The sequence below is a fragment of the Cynocephalus volans genome, chromosome 2, assembly GCF_027409185.1.
Source record: "Cynocephalus volans isolate mCynVol1 chromosome 2, mCynVol1.pri, whole genome shotgun sequence".
Classification (NCBI taxonomy): Eukaryota; Metazoa; Chordata; class Mammalia; order Dermoptera; family Cynocephalidae; genus Cynocephalus; species Cynocephalus volans.
In genome coordinates this window covers 87,500,454-87,524,883 of record NC_084461.1, presented here as the reverse complement: position 1 = coordinate 87,524,883, position 24,430 = coordinate 87,500,454, and the positions used below count along the sequence as shown (strand labels likewise).

At 33.9% G+C, this 24,430-nt stretch overlaps 1 protein-coding gene across 1 annotated transcript in view; it reads left to right on the top strand.

Moving 5' to 3' along the window:
- Window positions 1–24,430, top strand: part of ST8SIA4 (ST8 alpha-N-acetyl-neuraminide alpha-2,8-sialyltransferase 4) — an 85,067-nt gene that overhangs the window by 16,894 nt on the left and 43,743 nt on the right. Inside the window, 1 exon segment of the mRNA XM_063087496.1 lies at window positions 22,346–22,639. Coding sequence (XP_062943566.1) covers window positions 22,346–22,639 — 294 coding nt within the window.

The window sequence follows — 24,430 nt, the reverse complement described above, 5'->3', positions numbered from 1 at the left end:
CACAGGATAAATATTTTTCTTCATATATTTTCTTTATATTCATTAGCTTTGTGTGAATTCATTTGTTGTAGAAAGATTATGAATAGTACAAAGCAGTGATGGAATAGATGTAAGTTAATTTCACATTTTGTTGACAATTATTTAGCAGATTCTAAGAACATAGTTTAGCAACTTTATATTTAATATGCTGGGCCAAATTGCCTTTATTACTCTTTATACACATTATTTATATACATTAGTAAATTTTAGTTTTTTAATTTTCTCACATAATTAAACATACTTGTTTGGTTTTCCTTGATAGTCAACATATATTTAATGAATTATATGTTTGACTAATTTTTTATTAAACAAAAAAACAACAGTAGAAATGGGATTGTGATCACATCGTAGATATTAGCAGTTTTTAATTCCCAATTCTTATATCTATATAATTTCTTTGGCATATTTTCATTCTTTAGAAAAATTTTCTGAATAAGTGGAACATGTATATTGAAACGTAAAATAGTACAGTATAAAGAAGGATAGGAAAGAATGCTGAATTGACATGTTGACAAAGACCTGAAGTCCCTTAAAGACAAGATGGAATACAGCCTGTGAAACCATAGATCTTGAAAAAATCTTTTTGAAATAAAGTCTTAAAAAATAAAGATAATTATGTATATGTTATTGTAAATAGTCAAGCACTTTTTCATAAATCAGTAATAGCCATGAAAAATCACACTAGAGCATTACCAGATGAATATAGTTGATAATCATGAATATAACTGCAAACATTTTAACTTATTATTTTGCCTTTTCACACTTGGGTTCAGGATCATAGATTTGAACCTTTAAAAATCTGAACTCAAAATAATTGGACTGAGAGGAAAACCCTGTCAACATTAGATATACAAAGAAAATTGTAGACAAAGAGGAGGTGACAATATTTGATAAGGGAATGACAAAAGAATTAGAAGTAATGAGCTTCAAGCATTGAGTTCTGTGTGAAGTATGGTTGTGAAGAAAATGTAAGGCTTCTAGAATTTCTGAAGTAACTAAAATCACAGGGCAGGTAAAGTAAAGATTTTAAGACATAATGGAAATTGTTGTAATGTGAAGAAGGGAATTTTAAAAGGTGATTCATACCGGAGGAAAACAGGGTCCAAATGTGACTTCTTGTTCCTGCATGCCTCTAAGCTGTGGCACTGGGGCCTGTCCAACGGTTAGATTCAGTCACATCCCTGACTCTAAAATGAAGGCTCCCTTTACAGGTGGGTAATGAGAGAGGCCTGACTGCAGTAGTTCCCCAGTTTTATATCAGTTTATTGATAGTGCTTCCCGCTCTGGCTTTGTTAGCCCTGTTTCTTTTGACTGGATTCTTAGCATTATTCCAAATCTTATATTACTGAATTTTTACTTAACATGCCACTGTGTCTCCGACAAGTGGATGTTTTTGTATGCAATTTCTACATCTGAAGAGCCACTGGTGGCCGACTTTGCTTTATATAACAGCCGCCAATTTCCATTTTTCCTGCCTTCACTTCCTAGAAACTATATATCTTGCCCTATGTCTCACTGCACTGTAATTGGCTTTGGCCAGCCTACTGGTTTCCAAGGTCCTGGACTTTAGTTCACTCGTGAGTAAAATTCTGATTCCACGAAATCCTACTACCCTCCTCTTTCATTCTAAAATTAAAGACTATTTTCTCTTTCACTGGCCAAGCAGCAACAGTAGGTCACCAGGTAGCAACATCCTCACAGTTTTACTATGAATTATTGGAAGTTTAGATCACTCCTAAGCTTCTCCGCTGCTCCTCCAGGAAAATATCTGGGACCTAGGGACTTGGCTAATGTATATACGCTTTCTCTTCTTTTTATGTCTTAGGCACCTCATTTCATGCCTACTGTCTAGACTTACAACCTTAGAGTCTGCCTTAGATGAATAAACTTGTGCTCCAACCTTGGAATACTCTTTGATTTTTCCTACAGCAACCCAACTCCAGTGATGTCCAGTAAACTGATTTATCTATTTGTATTCCGTACTCTGTCTTCTGGAGTCATTATCTACCTTCCTGCTAACTGTCAGATGGATTTGAGTTTCTATAATTGGTTCCTAGGCCACTCTTGTCAATCAGCTCAGGTCTAATGTTTTAGTAGTACAGTGGGAGGAATATTTTCACCACTTCCTAGGTGGAAACCTCATTGAGTCCACAGTTTCATTTTGCCTCACAATTTCTATGTGCATTGAGTGCTTTACCTTCTTTCAGACTTCATGAGTGTACTATCTACACATCCAAGCTTTAAAAGTAATTTTATTTTTTTTTTTGGCCTGGATAACTAGCAATATTTAGTAGTGTAGAAAAAATGTTTTGAAAATTTTGAGAAAAATGTTGAAAGATTTGATCAACTAGTTATCTTCTCTTACTGGTGGTTTCCAGGAGATTTCTCTTCTCAAGGAAAGAAGCCTTAAATGGACTAAAATAAGAGTTCTAACAGTCTCATTTCAGAGTAGACTTGTTTGTACAGTTTGTAATACAAGAGTTCTTTTACAATTTAACCAGAGCTTATAAACTTAGAAAATGAGTTAGGTTCGCTGGCGTTTTAATATATATTTATTGTTTTACAATATCACTGTGCAGTTTTCATATGCATTCTTGTAAATCTACAATTTACTAGAGCCTACCTCCCAATGTTGATGAGCTTCCTACATGAATCTTACGTGCACATGAAACCAGGAATTTTAGATTGATGTAAGAAGCTGTATCTAAAAAAGCATGTTTGGGGAGCTGACACTTAATTGATTGTAATATAGAAATTCAGTGAACCCAGATATATATAACTATGTTTTATAGGTTCAGAGTCACATGCACATCTGCAGGCACATACAAATATCTTATTTAAATTCTTTTTCATGCTAAATATGTATGAGAAAAATTACAATTGCCATAAAGGTAGCCTTGACTCCTTTCTCTCTTTAGTATCATACCACTAATTCATCAGCAAATTCTATAGATGTTATCTTCAGAATATATCCTGAATCTAATGATTTCTTATGACCTCTATTGCTGCCACCCTGGTCTTAGCCAACATCATCTCTTGCTTAGAACTCTGCAGTAGTTCCTTATCTAATCCCCTTAGTTGCACACTTGCTTCCTTATTCCAAAGCTATAGTCTCTCCTCATCATTTAGCAGCTTCTCACCACACTGTGCATAAAATACTAATATCTTGCCAGTGTCCATAAATCAAGTAGTCTGAGACTTCAGCGACAGTGTACCTGACAGAATTTTCTTTGAAACCCTCTATTTACACTCCTTCATGTGGTTTTATCATTTGGGGCAAGGGTAGGTCTCTCCTTGTACACAACAGCACATCCTCTGCAAGGTCTTTCCTGACTGCACTATCTGAAACACCCTTTACCACCATCACCATCTGTCACTATCCCCTTGCCCTTTGTTTCTTGCATCACATGTTTCTTTCTTTACTGTGCGTCTTCCCAACTAGAATGCAAGAGAGAAACTTTGTCTGCATTTCACCATTTTTAGTTTCAGTCCTTAGGAAAGTGTCTGGCAAATTTATCTATCAATATTTGCTAGAGGTAGGTAGGCAGAGAGTAAGGAAGAAAAGAACAAAGGAGGGAGGGAAGAAAGGAAGAAAAAATGGAAAGAAGGGAGGCCTGGAGGGGAATAAGGAATAAAAGAAGAATGGATAGAAAGAGGAAGGAAAGTGCTCTATCATAATTTTCTGTCATCTGTCATTTTGAATGAATAAAAACCCTTTACACACGCCTCAATCTTACCCTCAAAATGTTCTTGGTTATCTGAGATGAGAGGGTCATCTCTTTTAACACTATAGCCTATCCAGTCATCATCTCCTCTAAAACCTTCGGTGACCAAGTCTCAGAGCAGGGTGTAAATCCTTCTTACGGTAAATATAAAAGCCATCTCACTCTGTCTTTTATGGAGTAAGGGACTGTAGATTTGGTGTTCCTGGTCTGCATTTTAGCCCACCATCTTACCAAGAAACACATAAGGATCTCTGCTTTGTCTGCTTCGTTTGCTCATATTAATTCCTTTTTTAACTTGCAGTATGATAGCATGTAATTCAAAATTTGTAGAAGGTGTCTTATGGGACAATTTGTGTAAAGTTGAATTTACATAAATGAAGTGTTTTGTAATCTAGGGAGATGATGTGGGTAGAAGCTACTACACATGTGCACATTTGGAGTCTTTTTGTAACTAGTTTTTTTTTTTTCCTAAGCTAACACCACCTCTATTATATTATTTCTTTAAAGGCACACTTTTTGAGATGGTCATAAAATTGAGAAACAATCTATTGGGCTCTATAAAGTCAAATTTTTATAAACTTAAACCTTTCAAGAAAAGTTTTTAAACTTTTCTCTACAAACTTGCAATGTTCAAATGAGGTCATTAGACACAGAATTCACTGGTTGGTGTTCAAACATTTGAAAATGGTGGAGTATTCGTAGGACTAGAACTACAGGGGACTCTTTATACTTTTTGAAGCTGTGATTATTTTTAAGACTTATTTAATAAGAACTAGAGAGTTACCAATCCTACAAATTTATATTTGTATTATGGACTTGCCAAGGATAAAAAGTAAGGGTAATCATCTTTATGAAGATATAAAAATTATCACCATAATCATTTTTGGACTTTTCTTCACATTTTTACTACTTTTCAGAAACAGAAGTTGGAATGTTCTAGATTAAAGTATGCACTAGAGAGGTGTAGCCCAGGATTTTCTAATTATCCAAGAAAATAATCTGATTTTTCCAAAAATCGTTTTAGAAATTATCCACTTTTTAGATACAATATCCTCAGAAAAACTACCTTTGTTATTTCATAGCCAGTTGGAAAACACATTCTTTTGAGTTTCACTTTATTACTTTTATTATAGATTTGTATGATGATCACTTACTATATTCTATAACACTCAATAGTGGACATATATGGAAGCTTTCTTATAGACTGAAAAATCTATTCCTTTACTGGAGGAAGCAATAAACAAGACACTGACACTTGGTTATTATTGAATAGTTGGTTGTTATGGCAAAGTTCAATTAGCACTTAAGAGCCATCATTCCAAATGGGGGAAAAATTAAGCAAAAGTAATGCATATGAATACAAATTTTGTCACTTCTAAATAAAGACTGCCACTTCTTGCCAAGGGGCATGTGACTTCATTTCCCTCATTTTTATTAATTAGAACAGTTCTAAGAACATAACATCCTTCAAACCAGTGAGCCAGAGAATTTGCTGTTGTGTCTGGTAATGTTAATGATAAACCAGATTCTCCCAGTGCCCAAACTGTAAGTTAGATCCTTTTGAAAAGTTCATTAAAAATATGTGAATCTCTGAAATCAAGAAATTATGTCAGACATAGTAGAGAGAGAAGAATAAAACAGAATCCACTACCACCCATTTCTCCTTGAAGACAAAAGTAAGTTGACTTAATCTCGAAGATACCAACTTGAAATTGATAGGTGGAAGCTATAACCATAAGTCACTTAAATATAAAGCACATGAAACAAAGATTGAAGATGGAGTTAGTAACAATTTTAATAATAAAAGATGGTTCTCTAGACTTGTGTATGTTTGACCCAAAGACTTTTAAATTGTTTTTTTCTGGTATTACTTTTTTCCCTTAGTATAATATTTATTTTCCATTTTGGAGTTATATAGCACTACCTCTTAACAGTCTTAGGCTTGTAAGAGCTCTTGAAGAATTTTTCTAATCTGACTTATGAGCATCAACAAATGAATCACTTGATTGTGGGCATAGGATCGTCCATGACACATTGTCATACTAGGTTTTCATCCTTCCTAACAGCTCTCGATCTTCTCTTTGAGTTCTGGCTCATCATTTATGTGCCAAATACCTCTTCCTTCTCCAAGTATGTGTGGCCTTTTGTTATTGCACATATGTGTCCTCCATCCTAAAATGTTCATAGGGACTTCTACTTTAAAATCCAATCAAAACCTCATTCTTTCTTGAAACAGTTTTCTACCTACATTGAATTGGTTAAAATTATCACAATATTTTAGTAATAATTTTTAGAATATTTCAAATTTCTCATTTTCATGGAGATGTACTGTAGCTACAGGTACGATTAGTTGGTTGGATGGTCACCTGCATTTCCAGCTTGTTTATTTGTTTCCCACTGTCTTAGTTTGTTTTATGCTGCTATAACAGAATAGCACAGACACAGTAATTTATAGCGAACAGAAATGTATTTGGCTCAGTTCTGAAAGCTGGGAAGTCCAAGATTGAAGGGCTGCATCTGGTGAAGGCATTCTTGCTGAGTCATAACATGATGGAAGGCATCACATGGGCAAGAGAGAAAGAAGGAGGCCAAACCTATTCTTTTATCGGGAACCCACTCCAGCAATAATGGCACTAAGCCATGCGTGAAGGCAGAGCCCCCATGACCTAATTACCTCTTAAAGGTTCTACCTCTCAGCACTGTTGCATTGGGAATTACATTTCCAACTCATGAACTTCAGGGAACACATTCAAACAATAGCACCCACTTTTCCTATTAGATAGAAAGTTTGTTGAGGGAGAGATAAATTATGCCTGGTCTTTTTTCAGTGTACAATAATTAGTGGAATAACAGTTCAAGGATCAGATTCACCCAGGTATTATGATCAAGTTGACCTATAACTTTATAAACCAAAGCATTATTTTCAGATAAAATCTTCATTCAACAATTAATTAGATCTTTTTTTTTTTGCAAAAGGTTTTAAAGAAATTAAATTCTGTCTTTAACAATGTAACAGAATGCATTGTTATACACGAATGGGAATCTCTTGCTCCAAACAGTTAGTTGTCCCTCAAGGGGAGAGAGCAAGGGGCATTTGGATGGCATTACTGACCTTTGGAGTGCAGTTTTGGAGAATGTTATTTTTCGTATCTCACACAAAATATTTTAAAATAAGCCTGCGAAAAATGGCCATGTTGTATATTTGCACATATATAGACACATACATTGTCATGCATTATTTTTCCTGTGAGATACTCTCCCAGTGTCTGTTAATATCATTAATTAATCAGTTTTAATAAATGCTTGTAGCAGTAGGATATCACACAAAAGGAAGCCCTGATCAATATCATTACATGAGGCTTAAAGTAAAAAAAACCACATAAAGATAGGAAAATCAATTAAAGCCTAACTTTGATTCTGTAATGAGTGACTAAATATTGAATTGATTTCTAAAATCTAGTTTTCATGTACATATGTACCTACATAAAAGAAAAATAAACATCGAGAAATATTTTTTATTTCTTAATGAAAATGTCTAAAACCATAATTCAAATAACAGTGTTAGTGGGTTATGATCAATGTTTTTTATACATGCAATCCTCAAGATACCTATGTATCTATGCATGTTTCCTCTGTTAACAAATGCCATGTTGGAAGGAAAGAAGTTTGGCTGAGATGGAATAGGAAAGTTAATCACTGACTCAGGTTGGAAATATCTAACTTTTTTGCCTCCAATCATCTCTGATAGTGAGAGTTTGTAAAGGATGACAAAGTTATTGTGATGGTAAAGATTTTGTCATTTGGCTCCAGAAGAATAAAATTTTAACTAATTTATTCTGGTATTGATGTGTCACTCATATCCCATCTCCTACCAGCTTGAGAAGAAAATCAAATGGGAGCATAAGAGAAAACATTACTTTAGCATTATTCATTGGACCTATTTCTTCAAAGAGTGATAGGAATTTTGAATACTCTGGATGCACAATCTTGAAACTATGGGAAACTGTGATTTCCCTTTATGATATTCCGCATCAGTAGAGTAGGCACAGAATGTGATCTGTACCAAAGATCATTTTAAAGTGTTAGTTAAGTGCCATAAACTGACTTATAGCCTTCCATACACCAACTAGAACACAGCAAACACCTACATATATTTTATAGAATTAACTAAACCATTAACTTTACAAGGTACTGAACAATATTCAAATAGGTCCAAAAGGCATGTCTGGATCCACTTTTAGACTTTACACACAGTTTAAGGGATGTTCTAAATCACATCACACCATTTCTGAGCTAAATTTAACTTGAACAGTCTTTTTTAATGTCACATTCAGAAGAATAATCACAACACTAGAAGCTTCGTTAAGTTAAAGAAAACCTGGTAAGCATTAGAGAAATTGTCCAATTGTATTATTTTCTAAATTTTATATTTGGATTGTCTGATGTGCTAAATATTACAGAGACAAATAGATTAGATAGATAAGCTAAGATAGACAAATAGATACTAGATAGACAGATAGGTAGATAGATAGAAATGACAGAGAAAGAGAGAGGAGATAGGGAGAGAAGAGAGAATATCAATGCTGTGTTGCACTGTAAGACCATCACTCAATACAGAGTCCAAGAGTACAATCAACATTTATTGCAGATAATATTGGATGAAGTTTTTAACCTTTCAACATTTTTGTTTTCTAATTTAGAAACTGAGATTGTTATACACACTCTTTTTCTCTAGCTAGATTATTGCAATTTACCTATTCACAGAGGCCACAGAGTGATAGAATTGCTTCTACAAAACCCTGCCCAAAATTATCTAAAAGTGTGCTGTAAAATTTCAAGAATTTAGAATTTGAAAGACATCATATGTTATTTATATATCACCATAGGTAAAGGATAACAGGTTCAGAAAGCTACCTTTGTGCAGTTTGTTTAAAGTATCTTTTGAATCCTTTCTTGGGTTGTTTTTTCACTTTCTATAGTTGTAAAATTATTCAGTATATCTTGCATTATAAATGTAATTATTTAGTGGTGAAAATTGTTTTGGATTTTGCAAAACAGTCTTTAATGTGCTTTCAATTTTTCCTGTAGTTATCTTTCAAGTGTTTTGGATAATTTTCTCCCCTGTGTGTACAAAAATAGTATATTCTAATATTTGTACTGTCTGTACTCAAGAATTTCACAAACTTCACAATACTGGTTTTCCAATGAGAACAAAAAAAAAATCAGATATTTCTCAATATTAATGCTGAGAGATGGCAGAAAACAGATCCTCATTCTGTCTACCCAGTTCTCCTGTTCACCTTTGCTGGAAAAGTGATAGTGCATTCCTTCTAATCTCTAGGCTAGCTGGAGATTGTAGGAACTGTCAGGCAGCACTTTCATGTTAGTTTCCCACAGAAGAGAAACCTTGTCAAGGTTTGTTGTCCAGCACTAATAAGTTAACCTGCTCCTGTGCTGTCTTTTGTCATTAAATGGTGTATTCTGAGGGAGGTGACAATTAACAACTATAATTGGCAACTGATTTTCTTTGACCATCAAATACCACTCCTCACCTTACTTTAACAGAGATACTGGCAATCGTGAGTCTGTTTCAAGTGATTTCAGAAATTGTTAACTAAGAACTATGAAGCTCTTTGTTTTGTCAGTTCTGGCTAATTAGTTGGGATTTCTAATTTAATTTTGTTTATTTACTCTTTTCCTTTTCTCCATGCTATCTTCTCCTCAACCTCCCTCTAGTGTGAATCACATTCTACTATTTACCCCTTCTTCATTTCTTGACCCACATCCTCAATCCATTCCCTGCAGCTTTTCCTGTCCTTTACTACTTTCCTCCTAATTTCCTCTTGGTGCATATTTTTTTCTCTTAAAAAACAAGAACAGCAATGAGGGGCCAATTAAGAGAGCCATTTAAATATAAACCTATTTATACAAGTAAATCCTTGCCATTCAAAGTGTGGTCCTGGACTACCAGCATTGGAATCACCTAGAAGCATGTTAGAAATACAGAATCAGAACTTGCACTAGGCCTGCTGAGTCAGAATGTGCCTTTGATCACAGTACCCAGTGACTCTTATGTGCATTAAGGATTGAGGTGTACTGTCCTAGACAATATGTTCTAGGCAAGCTGTAGCTCTTCACCATGTCTGGTTTGTTTAGCCTGAATTTTAGGACCTAGTACCAAGATTGGTACATTGAGGTATATAGTATTCATTTACTGACTAAACAAATGAATGAAAGAATTAATGTAGGATTTGAGAAAAATGTGGTATTAGTCATATATTTGTTGTCTTAGAGTTTACACAAAACTGAATTCCAAAATTAATATATAAGAGGTGTCATATATAAGGCAAGATAATTTAAATTCTTAGGAGAAAATACAGAAGAAGACTGGTATAGTGAAATGTCCTAAAGATTGAGGATAAGAAAATCTGGGTTCCTAATAATTATTAGAAATGTAACATCGGACAAACATCATCATTTCCACTGTCCACTGAGGTTAACAATAACAGAACTATCAATAACAGTGTTTTTTTTCCTAAGTTATCAGATGGGAATATAGAGTAAAGAAATGCATAAACTGTAAAGCTAAACTAATAATGAGTCATACTAAAGCACATGCTGTTTGAGTTCATTATTGTAGGTGAAAATTAAACTGGCACTGTGTTTCCTGACAGCGATGGCTGAAAGGAGATCCCGTTGACTAGAAATGCAAATTCTCATTCTTTTATATAGACAAGAAAACAAACATTTCCCAAGTTTATTAAATTTATCCAATAAGTATAAAGTTGACACTGAATAACTGAGTAAAATAGACACTGAGTAACATATTACACAACATGATATTCAAAGACAAAGAAACACTGCCCAGATAGGAGTGTCTACAAAGTGAGTACAGAGAATTAGATATAAATGGAGTGAAGATATATATGTCTTCAAGAAACTGAAGTAATATGATAAAAATGTGTTACTTTAGTATGATCTATCTTCCTAAGAAAAGGGATGATATGTTTCCCAAAAGAAAAAGATGGAGAAATTGACTTCCCTTGACTGGTACAATGCATTTTTATAACTCAATCAATTTTTGAATCTCCACTGGTGGATAATTTATGGCAAACTTAAATCACCCTCTTGACCTTCTATGCATGCTAAGTCTTTTATAACAGAACAGACTCTTTTCTGGGAGAGAAAAAAATCACTTTTTTTCTGTGTATTCACAAAGAAATGGCTTTAATTCTTTCTCCTGCCACTCTCCCAGAGAATATGTTTTTCCTTAACACAAACAACAAATAGCAATCATATAAATTTATGGTAGATGAGCCAGGTCCAGGGCATTAGAACAATTTTTTGTTTAATGATTATTAATTTAAATAACCACTTTATATTTTAGGGGTGATATCATTGCTTATTTGATATTTGCTACAAATACGAGAGTACTTCAAAAGTTAATGGAAAGATTTGTATTATCTTTTAATTTTATTTTTCCAAGAACTTTTTGAAGTACCCTCATATTTTCTACCTTATTTTTGATTAATATTTTATTCATATTTTTGATATATGAAATTTAATAATTTTTATACAACTAACTATATTTGTGATTCATGTCGATTTTAATCACAAAATTTATGCTCTATGTAGAAATCAGAATTTAGATTTTATTCTAATTATTTACAATTTTTAAAATTTAACTTAAAGCTACATATGAAATGTACTCTAGATTGTGATATGAGATACAGCTTTTTTTGCCTAATTATGTCATTCCTCATGCAAAAAAATATTTTATCTATAAGAGATAATTTTTAAAAATGGAAAAGACAATGACTAATAAACTATTTTAAACTTTTAAAAATTGTTTTAAATGTTCACCCATTTGGAATAACAAAGATTACAAACAGATATGATTTTTCATCTACCAGTATAGCAAAGATTTAAAAAATGTTTGTTATCAGTGCAAAATTGTATTAATATTGGCACTCCTGAAAAATGCATCTGAAAGTTCAATTTAATACAAGCTTTTCAAAAATCAAATTGACGATGTTAAAAATAGTTGTATTTTTTTACTTACTACTTCCAGTTCTAGGACTCCATCCAAATGTGAACAACTGTAAACAAGTACAAAGCAATTGTTAAAATGAATGATAAGAAAGGAAAAGTTAGGTAAATGGTTATACATCTGACCGATTAGTCACTCAACATGTGAGGGAGAGGAATCTGAGTAAGCACAAAGATAAATGCCTCCCTTGGTCTTAGGGTAAGACATAGTTGGGACCACTCTACTACTAGGTTCATAATGAAGAATAACATAGAAGGGGAAGTGGCAAGGCATGCTGAATTTACATGATGAAAGAGCATTACAGCATGTTAAGGATTTACACGGTATCCTGTAGTCAAGAGGAGCCCTTATACTTTGTTGATGTGTTGGTTTATTTGATTGTTCTTGTTTGGGTTTTGTTGTTGTTGTTGTTGTTACAAACAAAAGAGGTACATATTGAAAGGTATAGAAATGTCAGCATATTCACACATGAAAGGATAACAATAATAAATAAAAGATATGAAGGAGAAAGAGCACTCAGTGAGGAAGATATTAGAGGAGGTGAAAAGGGCTGGCTGGTTAGCTCAGCTGGTTAGAGCGCAGCCTTATAACACCAAGGTCGTGGGTTCAGATCCCCATACCAGCCAGCCACCAAAACAAAACAAAACAAAAAAGTAGAGGAGGCAAAAAATGATGAGATCCAGGTCATAGCAGAGTGTAAGATGATGAAAAGTAGCTTAGATGTTATGATTCACATTAATGTGAAATGTTTCAGAGATCATCCCTGTCTGACATGAAATTAGCAAATGGCCAGTTAATCAGTTCTTCCATAGATTTTCAAAATATGGCTTCATATTTTGGTTTAAAGTACCTGTCAGTTTTCTAGTTATCAAACTCATCTGTAAATGAACATAGGTATAAAAAATGTACTCCAAAACCAAACACAGATAAACTTTTCAATACCTATTGTTTCAAGTTATACACATCATAACTTTGATCTTTCTTATAATTTTTCTTCATTTCATTCACTGATTTACCAGGAAGTGGAATTACAGATATAGAGAGCAAATTGCTACTTTTGAGGTGATCACAGGCTAGTGAAGGATAAAAATAATGAACTAACAATGTGCAAATTGCTTTATCAGAGGTACTCACAAAACTAGTCACTGGTGGTGAGGCAGAGAGGACACAGGCTGAAGAGTCAAGGAAGATGTCTTGAGAGAAGCAGCACTTGAGTCATGAAGACTGAGGAGGTAAATATAGAAAGGAAAGAAAAAAGAGTGAGGCATAGTCCAAGCTGGAGTTGTGATGTGCAAAGGGACCTGGTCATGGAGATAAGTGGGTCTCCTATGTCACTGGATGTGATTGAATAGTTTCAGCATGCTGGAATAGAAGGGTGCATGGGTCAGTGGAAGCAAGCAAGGCTGTAGAGGGAGGCCAAGAGATAAGTAATACAGGATCCATTGTGCCTGGCTAAGGTTGAACTTAATTTTGCAAGTAGTATGGAGAGCCATGTGATAGAGGAATGGCAGGAAAATTTTGAGGTTACAGGTAAATTGGAGGGGGATAAAGGTGAAAACACTCTGAAAGTGCTGATAATGAGGTATGAACTAAGGTAGTGACATCAGGCATAGACAGTGGAAGGCAAATAAAGAAAAGCAAGGAGCTAAAAAGGATATGAATTGGAAAGTGCAAATGGCAAGTACATGAATATGCCACTTTTTAAAATTTAACACTTTTTGGATGACAGAAAATAAACAAAATGAATCTTGAAGAACCCAAATTGTTTTACATTGGTTGCTCTGAGGTAGTATGCTTAGGATGGTTATACTTTTCCATAGAACAGAAAGTTTGAGTAACTGTCTTGAGTACACCCAGTAAATGGGCAAAGGAAGCAATAACAGAGCTTTCTTCTCTCCAACTCAAAGTCCAATACCTTTTATTTTTAAGTAAAGATTAAAAACACTTATGGTTTTCAGTTGGACATAACAGTTAGTGTTGTACTATATTGAGAGGTTTTTACTTATGTGTTTATGCCAAAACATGAAGAAGACCAGTGAGAAATCTTCTTAATGAGTGAATATTTCCAATTTTGATGACATTAAAAGATAGAAGAGGCAGAGGGAATGCCATTTTTATGTCTAATATTTCAAGAAGGTATCATTCTTTAGAGTGTATGCTAAAAAAAAAAAAATGAAAAAAATCAAGAAATACAAAATCAAAAAGCACCAAGCTGAATTTTATAATGTTGAACAGTCTCTCCAGCTATGATCTATGGATCATAATGTGAGATTTCTATCAGTTACTTTAAAAACATGTCAAAATATTCTGAAGGCAGGAAACTCAAAACCTTTTCTCTTAAGGGAGCTAACACCTTAATCAAGTGATATAAAAATTTAAATCACGTGCTCAAAATCTAGCTCTTTCATTTAATAATACTCAGTCTTAAGTGATTTAATAACTTCTCTGAGCCCTAGTGTCTCTTCATGTAACATGAGGAAAATAATCCTTATCCTCTGTTTTTTGTTTGTGTAGAAATATAATGAGATAATACTCGTAGTCTTGCAATAAATGCAAATCTTCCTTCTGATGGTTTGGATTAACTTATGTGTAGTATATCCTTGGTGTCAAAATTATATCTGTGACCTATGTGCACAGAAGATGTAAATATTTACAGTTAACTGGCCATTGTTGGCAAACAGGACATGCTGTTGCATGAAATGTCGTTGAAATAATAGTCATTTGAGCATTAGGAAACCCGGATCCTCCTTGCTAGCACTGTAGCTAAATATAGTGTAACTGAACCAATAATGTAAACCACTTCAGGTTTCAGTTTCTCGATCCAACCTGCCAAATGAGGCAGTTGAACTAGATGGCCTCATACATTCCTTTCTGGCTCTGAAACTCTGACTCTACTTTCTTATGGTTCAATAGACACCTTTGGAACAGGTCCTGTCGGCTCCCACTGGTGTTTGAATATTTTCCTACTAGATGCCATGTTTTATGAATAAATTTCCACCTCATCAATGAACTTGTGGAAATAACATTTCCTACATAGTGCTTGGTATACTAATCTGGCTTTTTGTTTCCTTTGGTCCAGGAGTATTGCCCCTGCTCCTGATCAATGCAAGCAAGGTTTAAGACTTAAAATAAGGAGAGGAGCATAACTGCTTAGCCAAAGAAAAACAAACCTAATTTTTAATGATTCATGTGGATGACTGTAAATGTGGTAAGATCAGGGCCTTAGGAAGTCAAAGAATGTACAAATGACATAAAAAGAACCAATAAATACAAGTATTATCAAAAGAAAAAGAAGTTGTTTTACATCAACACCTCTTAGTATAGTTCTGAGAAAAAGACTCTAACATTTTTCTGGGAGATAAGACCTTCTACTTCTCATATCTACTTTGCTGGCAACCACCCAAATTCCTGGAACTACAGAATACAATCTTTAAGTTTTATTTAACTTATGCCATTACTGGAAACATTTTTTAAAATATTAGTAGTCAAATGGAACCAAATGTCAACCATGATTATCTTATCTTTTAAAGGGGGACATATCAGTGCTTTATGTTTGAAAATTCTTACCTTCTTTTCTTCATAGAGTACTCTTCAAAGTTTATGTGTGAGTGTGTAATGAGTGTGTGTATGTGTAGCATAAGACAAAGGGGTCCTTTTTTGTCCTTAGCTGAAATCTTGGAATAACTTGATAATTTTAGGTCTTATTTTAATCCACTGGAGATGTTTGTATTTTATATTACATTTAAATTTGTTAAAGATACTATTAGCCTTCTAGTACTGCCTTAATATTTTGAGATAATGCTTTCCAGATCTTCATTATTTTAAGAAAGATCTGAGTTTCCAAGGCTAAAGAGGATTTGTCCTTTCAGTAGTAACACTTGTTCAGGTATAGTGTTTCATAATGGTTATACTTTTTATAAGATATAAATCTCCAGAAGAGAAAGAAGAGAAAAACCAACACATTTCAATGTGTTTACTTCAAAATTAAGCTCAACAGGAAGACTTTACTCCTTATTCTCACCTAAGACAACTTCCCTACTTTAGAGAAGAGAATGCAGTCCACTAATTTTATTGTAAAGTGACTTGATTTGAATTCATGTGTTCTAAATTTTAGTCCTGTACTTTTAAATGGCACCTCAGAAGTAGACCATTCTTCCTTTTCCTTCCTTCCTTCCTACCTCTCCCCTCTCTAGCTCTCTTCCTTCCTCCCTCCCATTCATTCTTCCTTCATTATCTATCTACTTTTAACTCTCTCACTTTTCTTCCATACCCCAGTAGTAGGAAATCTCAGATTCAACCTTTTTTTTTTTCTTCACATTCCTTCCCATTTCTGTTTGCATTGCTGGTTTTTCAGAGGAGCACATCATCTGTATATGCTTGCCTAGGAGTGATCCGCCACATGCTGGAAGTATTATCCTCTCTTGTCCAAGATCCCAACTTTGGGATGTGAGGAAAGATGAAACCTCCACCTCAGCCAACCAGACTTTCAGGCCAGACATGAGAATTAATAAGATGACAGAAGTCACAGCCAGATCACCTGCACATGCAACCAAACTTGTGGCCAAGTTTTCTGTTTATTTTTTGCTCTGCTGCTTCCTTTCCATTTCCAGGAATTAAGTGGTGCACAATGTTTAAGAGCATGGGCTTAAAATCTGCCTCTACTACTGACAAGCTATGTAATCTTGGAGAATTTCTAGGGGGCAAGAACTAAAGTCCAGCCAAAAAGCCTTACTAAATGTGTTATAAAGTTTGGGTTTTCTCACACTGTTGTTCAAAAAGATCTTCCTATTGGAGATGCTCTTTAATTTGCCTACAGGCATTTCAAAAGATTTACAATCACAATAGATTGTAAAAGGAAAAAAGCATGTAAAAGGAATTAGCATAATCTAATGTGAATTATCAACCAGGTCAAGAAATTTTGAGAGGAAACTAAAATATTTTGTTTAACTTAATTTTCCCCATAGCATTCCAATCAGTGTTAGCCTTGTTTATAGGAAAACTTGACTCTCAGAAATATTTTTATTTGTCAATGATACCTCAATAAAGCCAAAAGAAAAACAAAATTAAAGTCTTAGAGATGTTAAGTGACTTGGCTGAGGTCACACAGACTGAGATTTGAACTTCAGTGCCTACATGGCTACTGCCAAAGAGGTGGCTGAGGACAGAAATGAAGCTGAATACCTTTTATTACTTAAACTTTATGCCAAAGTTAGATAAATATTAAGTGTACATTTAACATTTTTATTTGATTTAAACACAATATATCTATGCCTTGGCATCCTTCCCCTCCTTTAAACTCCTCCTCAACTATTAAGTTATTCCATAATATCTGTGCAATTATAGCAAATTTGACCAATGACTTCATTTTTGTTTTGACTAAAGTGTGGGAATGACATAGTCTAACATATTTCTTGGTATTCAGATCTCTGTTTTTTAGAATGAGTTTGATTTTTGTTTTTACATTCTGTGGATTTCTCTAGAAATTATGTGACACTGTTTTTCCCACCCTTACCAGTAATGTAAACAAATCTGGGTTTGTGAAAAAAATTCCTCTTCTGTTTGTCATGTTGCTATTTTCATGGTATGTGACATTTGTATTTCCATCAAGTTAAAAATTTTATCAATTTTTATCTTACGAGCAAGCATAAAATGTGGTGCATGTATATATGTGTGTGTATTTTCTGTGTTCCTTTGCCATACTAAAAATGCAAATCTTCAACATGATATTTCTTTATTTCTGTACTTTATTTACTATATAATGGTATACCATATGTAAATCATCTTCTAATTCTATGCTTCATATTTCAAAATTCTTATCAATTAGTTATTTATACTTTTACTAACATTTGAAAATACTTATCCTCAAGAGAGCTGAAGTATAGACATTATGTTTATGTTTTAGATATTTAAAACCTTTTGTTTAATAACTAACTGCTCAAGATTTGAGGACTGTCAGAGCTGAGTGGCCTTGTATAATATGCTTAAGTCCTGGGAGTCTGAGATTAATGCCTAGGGCTAAATTATAAAGCACTCATTCTACAGGAAGGTTGGTATGAAAAATGAACATACACACATTTCCCCTAATTCTGAAAGAATTCATATGTATAAATAGTGTCTGTTAAAACTCCTGTCCTGGAGAAAGTCTGAATTAGATTGTGTTTTTTGTTTTGTTTTGTTTTGTTTTGTTTTGTTTAAAAAAAAAAAAAGCATACCCTCGGACATGTTTCTTAACCACTTTGACTTTAGTTCCTCATCTAAAAGTGGTGATAATACTACTCTTTACCTCAAACAAAAGTGATTGGTTTCAGGTCTATTCGGAGCCTACGACGTTCACCTCAGCAAATAAGAGACTGACAGGTTGCATGTTCCAGTTTCCCCTAGCAATTTTGAGAATGTAACCACAAACCCTAAAAAAGAACAGGTAACAGAGAGATTCTTTGTTCTCTTGGCTCTTCGAGCTGAGAAGCAAGATGGGAGCAGACAATATCCACGAGCCTCCTCTAGGGGCAGAAAAGAGAAGAGGATCTCTCCCGTTTCATAGTGGATTGACAAGTGTACTATTTCACAGTGCATTGATAACGATGGTTTTAGCTGAGGGATTTCAGTGTCAGTACAGGGAAAGACACAGTGGGATGGACCAAAGGAGAAAAAGGATGACAATTACGTGTCTGGAATTCATGTGAATATTAACCAGAGGTAGGTGAAAGAGTTTAGTCTAATCCACCCAGGATTGTTTTCTTCTCATTTAATCTTATATAAGTGTAAGGATGTCACAACCTCCAATTATCACGGTTCGCTGTGTTTTACCTCAGTATCTTGGATGACTAGTTCTGTACCTAGCACAAATGTGTAAAACACACCATAAAATAAACGGACAGCTAAATGAATTAGCATTATTTTGTTCATAATATCTATCAAGATATTATGATAATATAAAAATAATATCTATCAAGATTATATTTTGGACAAATTCTATTATCGTAAATAGCACAAATAGTAAAATAGCTAGGAAAAAAGTCCTGAGTCCCTAGTACCTGCAGAATGAACTCTCAATAGATGCCTGTTGAGTAAATGAAAAAGGGACCTCCTAGTTGCTTAGGTTGTTGAATTATAATTTAAAGAACATAAAGAGGATATTGGCAAATCCAAGAGATATTTCTTGCTAGAGAAGTCTGTGATCTTGAGGTATTTAAACGTGAAATAAGCATTACCTTTCTTATAAATTTTGAAATAAGTATTTTGTATAGCCTTGAAATAAATGAAAGTACCTTAATTTCTGCATATAAAGAATGTTGAGAGGGCTTCAGATATAGCATGGAAACACAGAAAAACATTCAAACTTCTTGAGTATAAGTGGAGTAGGTTCATTCTTGCAGGTGTGTAATGAATAATGAAGAATAAACACAAACCGAGAAGTTTAGAGTAAATAGGGAATTTGGCTAGCACGTCTAATTCTGTGTGTACATTTTCATGTTTTTGATATGTCAAAAACAGTTGAACAATATGAAAAGAAATTCAGTTTGGCTAAAGACAATAGGATTTGAGTTTATCAAATGTTCATATGCACTCAGCAGTTTTGACTTACAAAAATCCGTCACTTAAGAATTGGTCACTCTTTTATGAGATTTAGAATAACATGGTAATCGTGTATTCATAAATGCTTGAGACACATTCTGGCTACTTTTAAATATTATAACCTCTAAGAAGCCTTTTAAGAAAGATGAAACTTTTATGATTACGAATGCATTCATAATCTTGCTCAATCAGCACTATTGCAGCTAGTAACATTGAAGTTCACAAGTCTACTAAATTGCTGGAGGGCAACACAGCTGTTTGGTTATTTTGGTTTGCTTAAGTCTTTCTCATGAATATGTGCCATTCAGCTAATTATATGAGTAAATATCTGACTCACAGAGTAGTTCATTTACTGGCCACATGTGGACATGGTATTACTCTTTCTTTCCAGTGAAAATGTGTACATACTCTCCCTGGGAAAGAGAACAAGCTGGACATCTAGATTCAGCATAGGTTATACTTTATGATGTGTCCTTCTGTCTTGCTATTTTTGGTACCTCTATTACCATCCCTCACAGAACCTGGTTGGTTTATGTTCAAATATTAATTGCATCAAACATGTTGGGCTGTCTCCTACATTAAAATCATTCTTGATAAATATTTTTATTCTAACATCTTTTTGCTTCCAAAGTGAAAGTATCTCTCTTTGAACACTCGGCTTTAACTGAAGAGCATCTTACCTCTCAAGAGACAATCATGTTTCAGAAGCATGTCTAGTCAATCCTAAGAGAGTGAGTGTTGGTTAAAATGGGATAAAGGGTGTGACTTTTAAATATGTGTTAAGAAAAAAAGTAACTAAAAGTATAGAGTAATTAAGTGATGTTTTTTCTAAAAAAGATAATTTGGCAGAATATAATGTTTGCTGTCTTTCACGGGGTTGGTTCTGATTATTTTTTATAGTTACAGAGAAAATGAAGCATAGATATTGTTTTTCTACAATGGGAATCTTCTGAAAGCAATTGCTGAGGAATCATTATAGCAGAAAGATAGGTCTGAAGCCATCTTCCCAGACAGAAACGTGTTAACTGTAATGTTAATGAATGTTCTCTATATTATACCTGAAGGAGAAATGTCTTTTATAATGATGCTCAGAATCACTTTTCCCCATAGTATTCAAACTCATGTTATAATCAGATTGATTCAAATTTTAGATGTACAGAGCACATTTTAGGACTTTAAAAATTGCCAAGTCCTCAATCTTCCATGAGTTTCACAATAAGATGTTCACTTTGACATCTTATTTGCCATCTTATTTGACAAAAGAATTGATAGCAATTCTTTTTCAGGGCAGTCCTATTTAATACCCTTACCGTGACGGGAATGAATAATATCAAATCTCAATTAGTAGCATGAATCATGGGTAGAAACAAATAGTCTATCACATAATATAGTGGATGTGATTAAAGATATATGTCGAAAAGTAATTATCTTTAATTTATAATTTCTAAATAATATCATGTGTTAATTTTTTTTTCTCAGCTCACCCTAGATTATATAGAATTTGCTTAACTTTGTGAGGTGAAAGTTGTTTGTTGTTGTAGCTAAATATTGTCAGAGATCTAGGAAGTAATAAGATATATTAATTAAAAGAGATAAGGAAGGATACACAAGCTGTATTTTTAATAGCAGAACACACTTTACTTTTTAATTAAAATTTAACTTGTTTGAGAATTTAGTTAATGTGGCACAATACATAAGGAAGAGAAATGTGAGGAAGTTTCAAAATGTTACCAAACCTGAAAAAAAAAATGCAGAAACAGAGAATCTGTTTATTTCCCCTTACCTTGAAAGACTGTTGAAAGGAAAAAAAAAATAAGAGACTCTGTGTGTGTGTGTGTCTGTGTGTGTGTGTGTGTTTATGAAGGCACAGATTTAATAGACTCTAATAGCTTTTCTCCAATATAGTAAACCCTTGTTTGTTAAAAATCTAATTTTTCATTTTATCAGTGAATTAAAACCCAACTTTTTTAGCAAGTTGTAAATAGTTGTGTTTTTTTTAAAGCTGTTTTTTAAGTCAAGTACTCAAAGATCTACGGGACAGAATCAAAGAAGTATCACAAATTGGTTAAAGACAAATGCAAGGTGTTTTCCAAAGCATTCTTATAAGTATGGAATCAAGTTACATGAATAAAATCAGATCCAGATTCGTTTCAAGGCCCTATGGCTCCAGTGGAGAGAGCAGGACAACATACTCCGCCCCCTTCCCTTTATATGCGTTCTCTAGGGATGCATGTGGCCTAACAGGGAAAACAGGTGTTTTAAGGATGTCCTCACAAGAAACAGAAAGGGTGGTATTTGATCTTATAGTAACGGCTTTTCTGCATTACTAAAAATCTCAGAAAGGCATATTAAATATGACATCTTTATTTTTCTTACTTTTCTTCCCTACTTAGGCCTATAGAAGGCAATTGTAAATATGTTAGTAGAAAATGCTATAAAGAATTGTACTTTTCACCTAACCTCAGAGTACAGAATAGTCAACCTCATTTACTTATGTTTATAAAGTTGTTGAAAACTTAAGTTGACCAGTGCTACAGATTGGAATATCACATTCAATGTATTTTCCTTACTTATAGAATAGCATATGGTTTAAATTGCCCACTATATGGCAGCAGAGCTCTTGTGCATTTACCATTATAAATTCACTTATTATGAACTCATGTCACGTGATTTTATGAAGATAACAGCAAAGTCTTCTTAGACAACAGGTTGAATTAATATAAATGACAATTTCAACCCTATACTAGGAGTGCACATCCTTATTGAAAGTAATATTTCTGCATGTGTGTTGCTTTACTGAAAATGTAATTTTACCAGGCAGATTAGCTTTTATTTATTTTTTTACAGCTGGTGAAAAAAAAACTGCTCATTCCCCATTCTTATTTTCATGCAGGCCATTTTATGAGTGAACGTTTCATACTTATTTTTCATTTGTTCATTAATTTTTCTTCTTCAGGTGTAATCTAGCTCCTGTGGTGGAGTTTGCTGCAGATGTGGGAACTAAATCAGATTTTATTACCATGAATCCATCAGTTGTACAAAGAGCATTTGGAGGCTTTCGGAATGAGAGTGACAAAGAAAAATTTGTGCATAGACTTTCCATGCTGAATGACAGTGTCCTTTGGATTCCTGCTTTCATGGTCAAAGGAGGAGAGAAGCACGTGGAGTGGGTTAATGCGTTAATCCTTAAGAATAAACTGAAAGTGCGAACTGCCTATCCATCATTGAGACTTATTCATGCTGTCAGAGGGTAAGTGACTGGAAAGGACCAGTCTGTCCTTGGCACGATGGAACGTAACTAAACATTTTCCCTAGACAGGAAGGAGCTGCAGTTAAATCTCTAAATGGATATATGTGTTCATTATTTTATAATGGTTACTCTATTCACAAACTTGAATGTTGTTTACATATCATATTATTTTAACTCATCCACTTTCTTGAAAAAGTAAATTGTTGAACTTGTCACTTATTTATGTCTGCTCATGAACAAACTACTGACTTTTATATTTTTCTGTGTTAAAGAGTAATAAGAATTCATAGTAAAATTGATGAGTTTTGGGTAAGAAAACTACAGCAGAAATGCTAAATGACTAGTGGGCAATATTGTGGAAGCATAAATGTTAGATGTATTTAAGGAGCAATTAAGTTCCATCTGTAGCCAAGAAGCCTACTAGTGAGAGAGAAGGCTGGCTGAGATAATAAGCCTTAATGCTTCCCCCGCGAAATCACACATGCCGTTTTTATGAATTAAGTCAACATTTTCCTTTTAACACAAGCTCAGAAGAAAAAACATAACAAATAAACTCTTGCTTAAAAGTGGCAAATAACCAAAAGGCGAAATTCAGTCATATATACACATATAAGTGTATAAAATAAGACACAGATAAACAATTATGTATATTTATCAAATGTGTACGAAGTGTCAGATACTATAGATACAAAAATGAATAAGAGCTGATGACTGCCTTTAAGGAATGCATAGGCTTTACAGTGGAAACAGAGGCATATGACTTACTGGTAACAAGGGAGGACATTGTCAGGAGTGCATAATTTGTCCCTCGGGTTCACAAAGAATGCTGCAAAGCAGACCTAACATTTGAACTGGACTTTTAAAACGAAATAGAGATAGGGGAAAAAAAGAGAGAAAAAGAAAACCAAACAGAAGGAAATATTGCATGATTAGAAGGAACTGAGACAAGGAAATGATTAAGTACACAGTAAATGTATGGGGTAATGGAGTCCACAATAGAGCACTGGAATACGAAGTTAGAAAAGTAACTAGGGATCTGGTTGGAAAAGGAAGCAGTTTCATCCTATATAAAGCACAGTTAAATGTATGTACTGGGTAGAGCTCATCTTGTAACTACAGACACTTTTCTGACAAGAAAACTGCTGGAGGTACAAAGACCAATTAGGCTTTTTGATTAATTTACTCAGGAGATGATAAAGACGTAGGACAGAAGCAGTGGACGTGCAAAGGAAGGGCAGCTTCAGGGAACTGATTAAAAACTGTGGATAGAAGTCCTGAAATATAAAGGTTTCCAAGCCCAGGGTAAAAAATAGTTTGCTTCATATGCTATAACAGGAACTGGGCTGAGGTGTTTATCTTTTGTTTTGGTTTCTTTCTTTTGTTATTGAGATATTTTGACTTACTATTTCCTTTTTAAATTTCTAAATAGCTTCTTGTATTGTGTTATTCTGTACACAATTAACTTGCATTCTTATAATTAGATCATGGTCATTCACCATGCATTCTGTTGGTGTTTAACAGGAAGTTACAAAAAAGTGAGATAAAATATATGTACTTTGAGGATAAGTAACTATTTTTTTAAGTTATAAACGTTCCTCGTAATTATAATTCAACTCTGAAAACAATGATAACGTTCTTTTACAGTGCATAGTGTTAAGAACGTATCTTTTTATTTTGATATATCAGTGTTGAGTATTATCTGATTCTGAGAAAAAAAGATAATTTTCCTTTTTAAACACACGTATACACACACACACAATCTCCAGCGCTAGCTGATTAAGATTTAAAAAC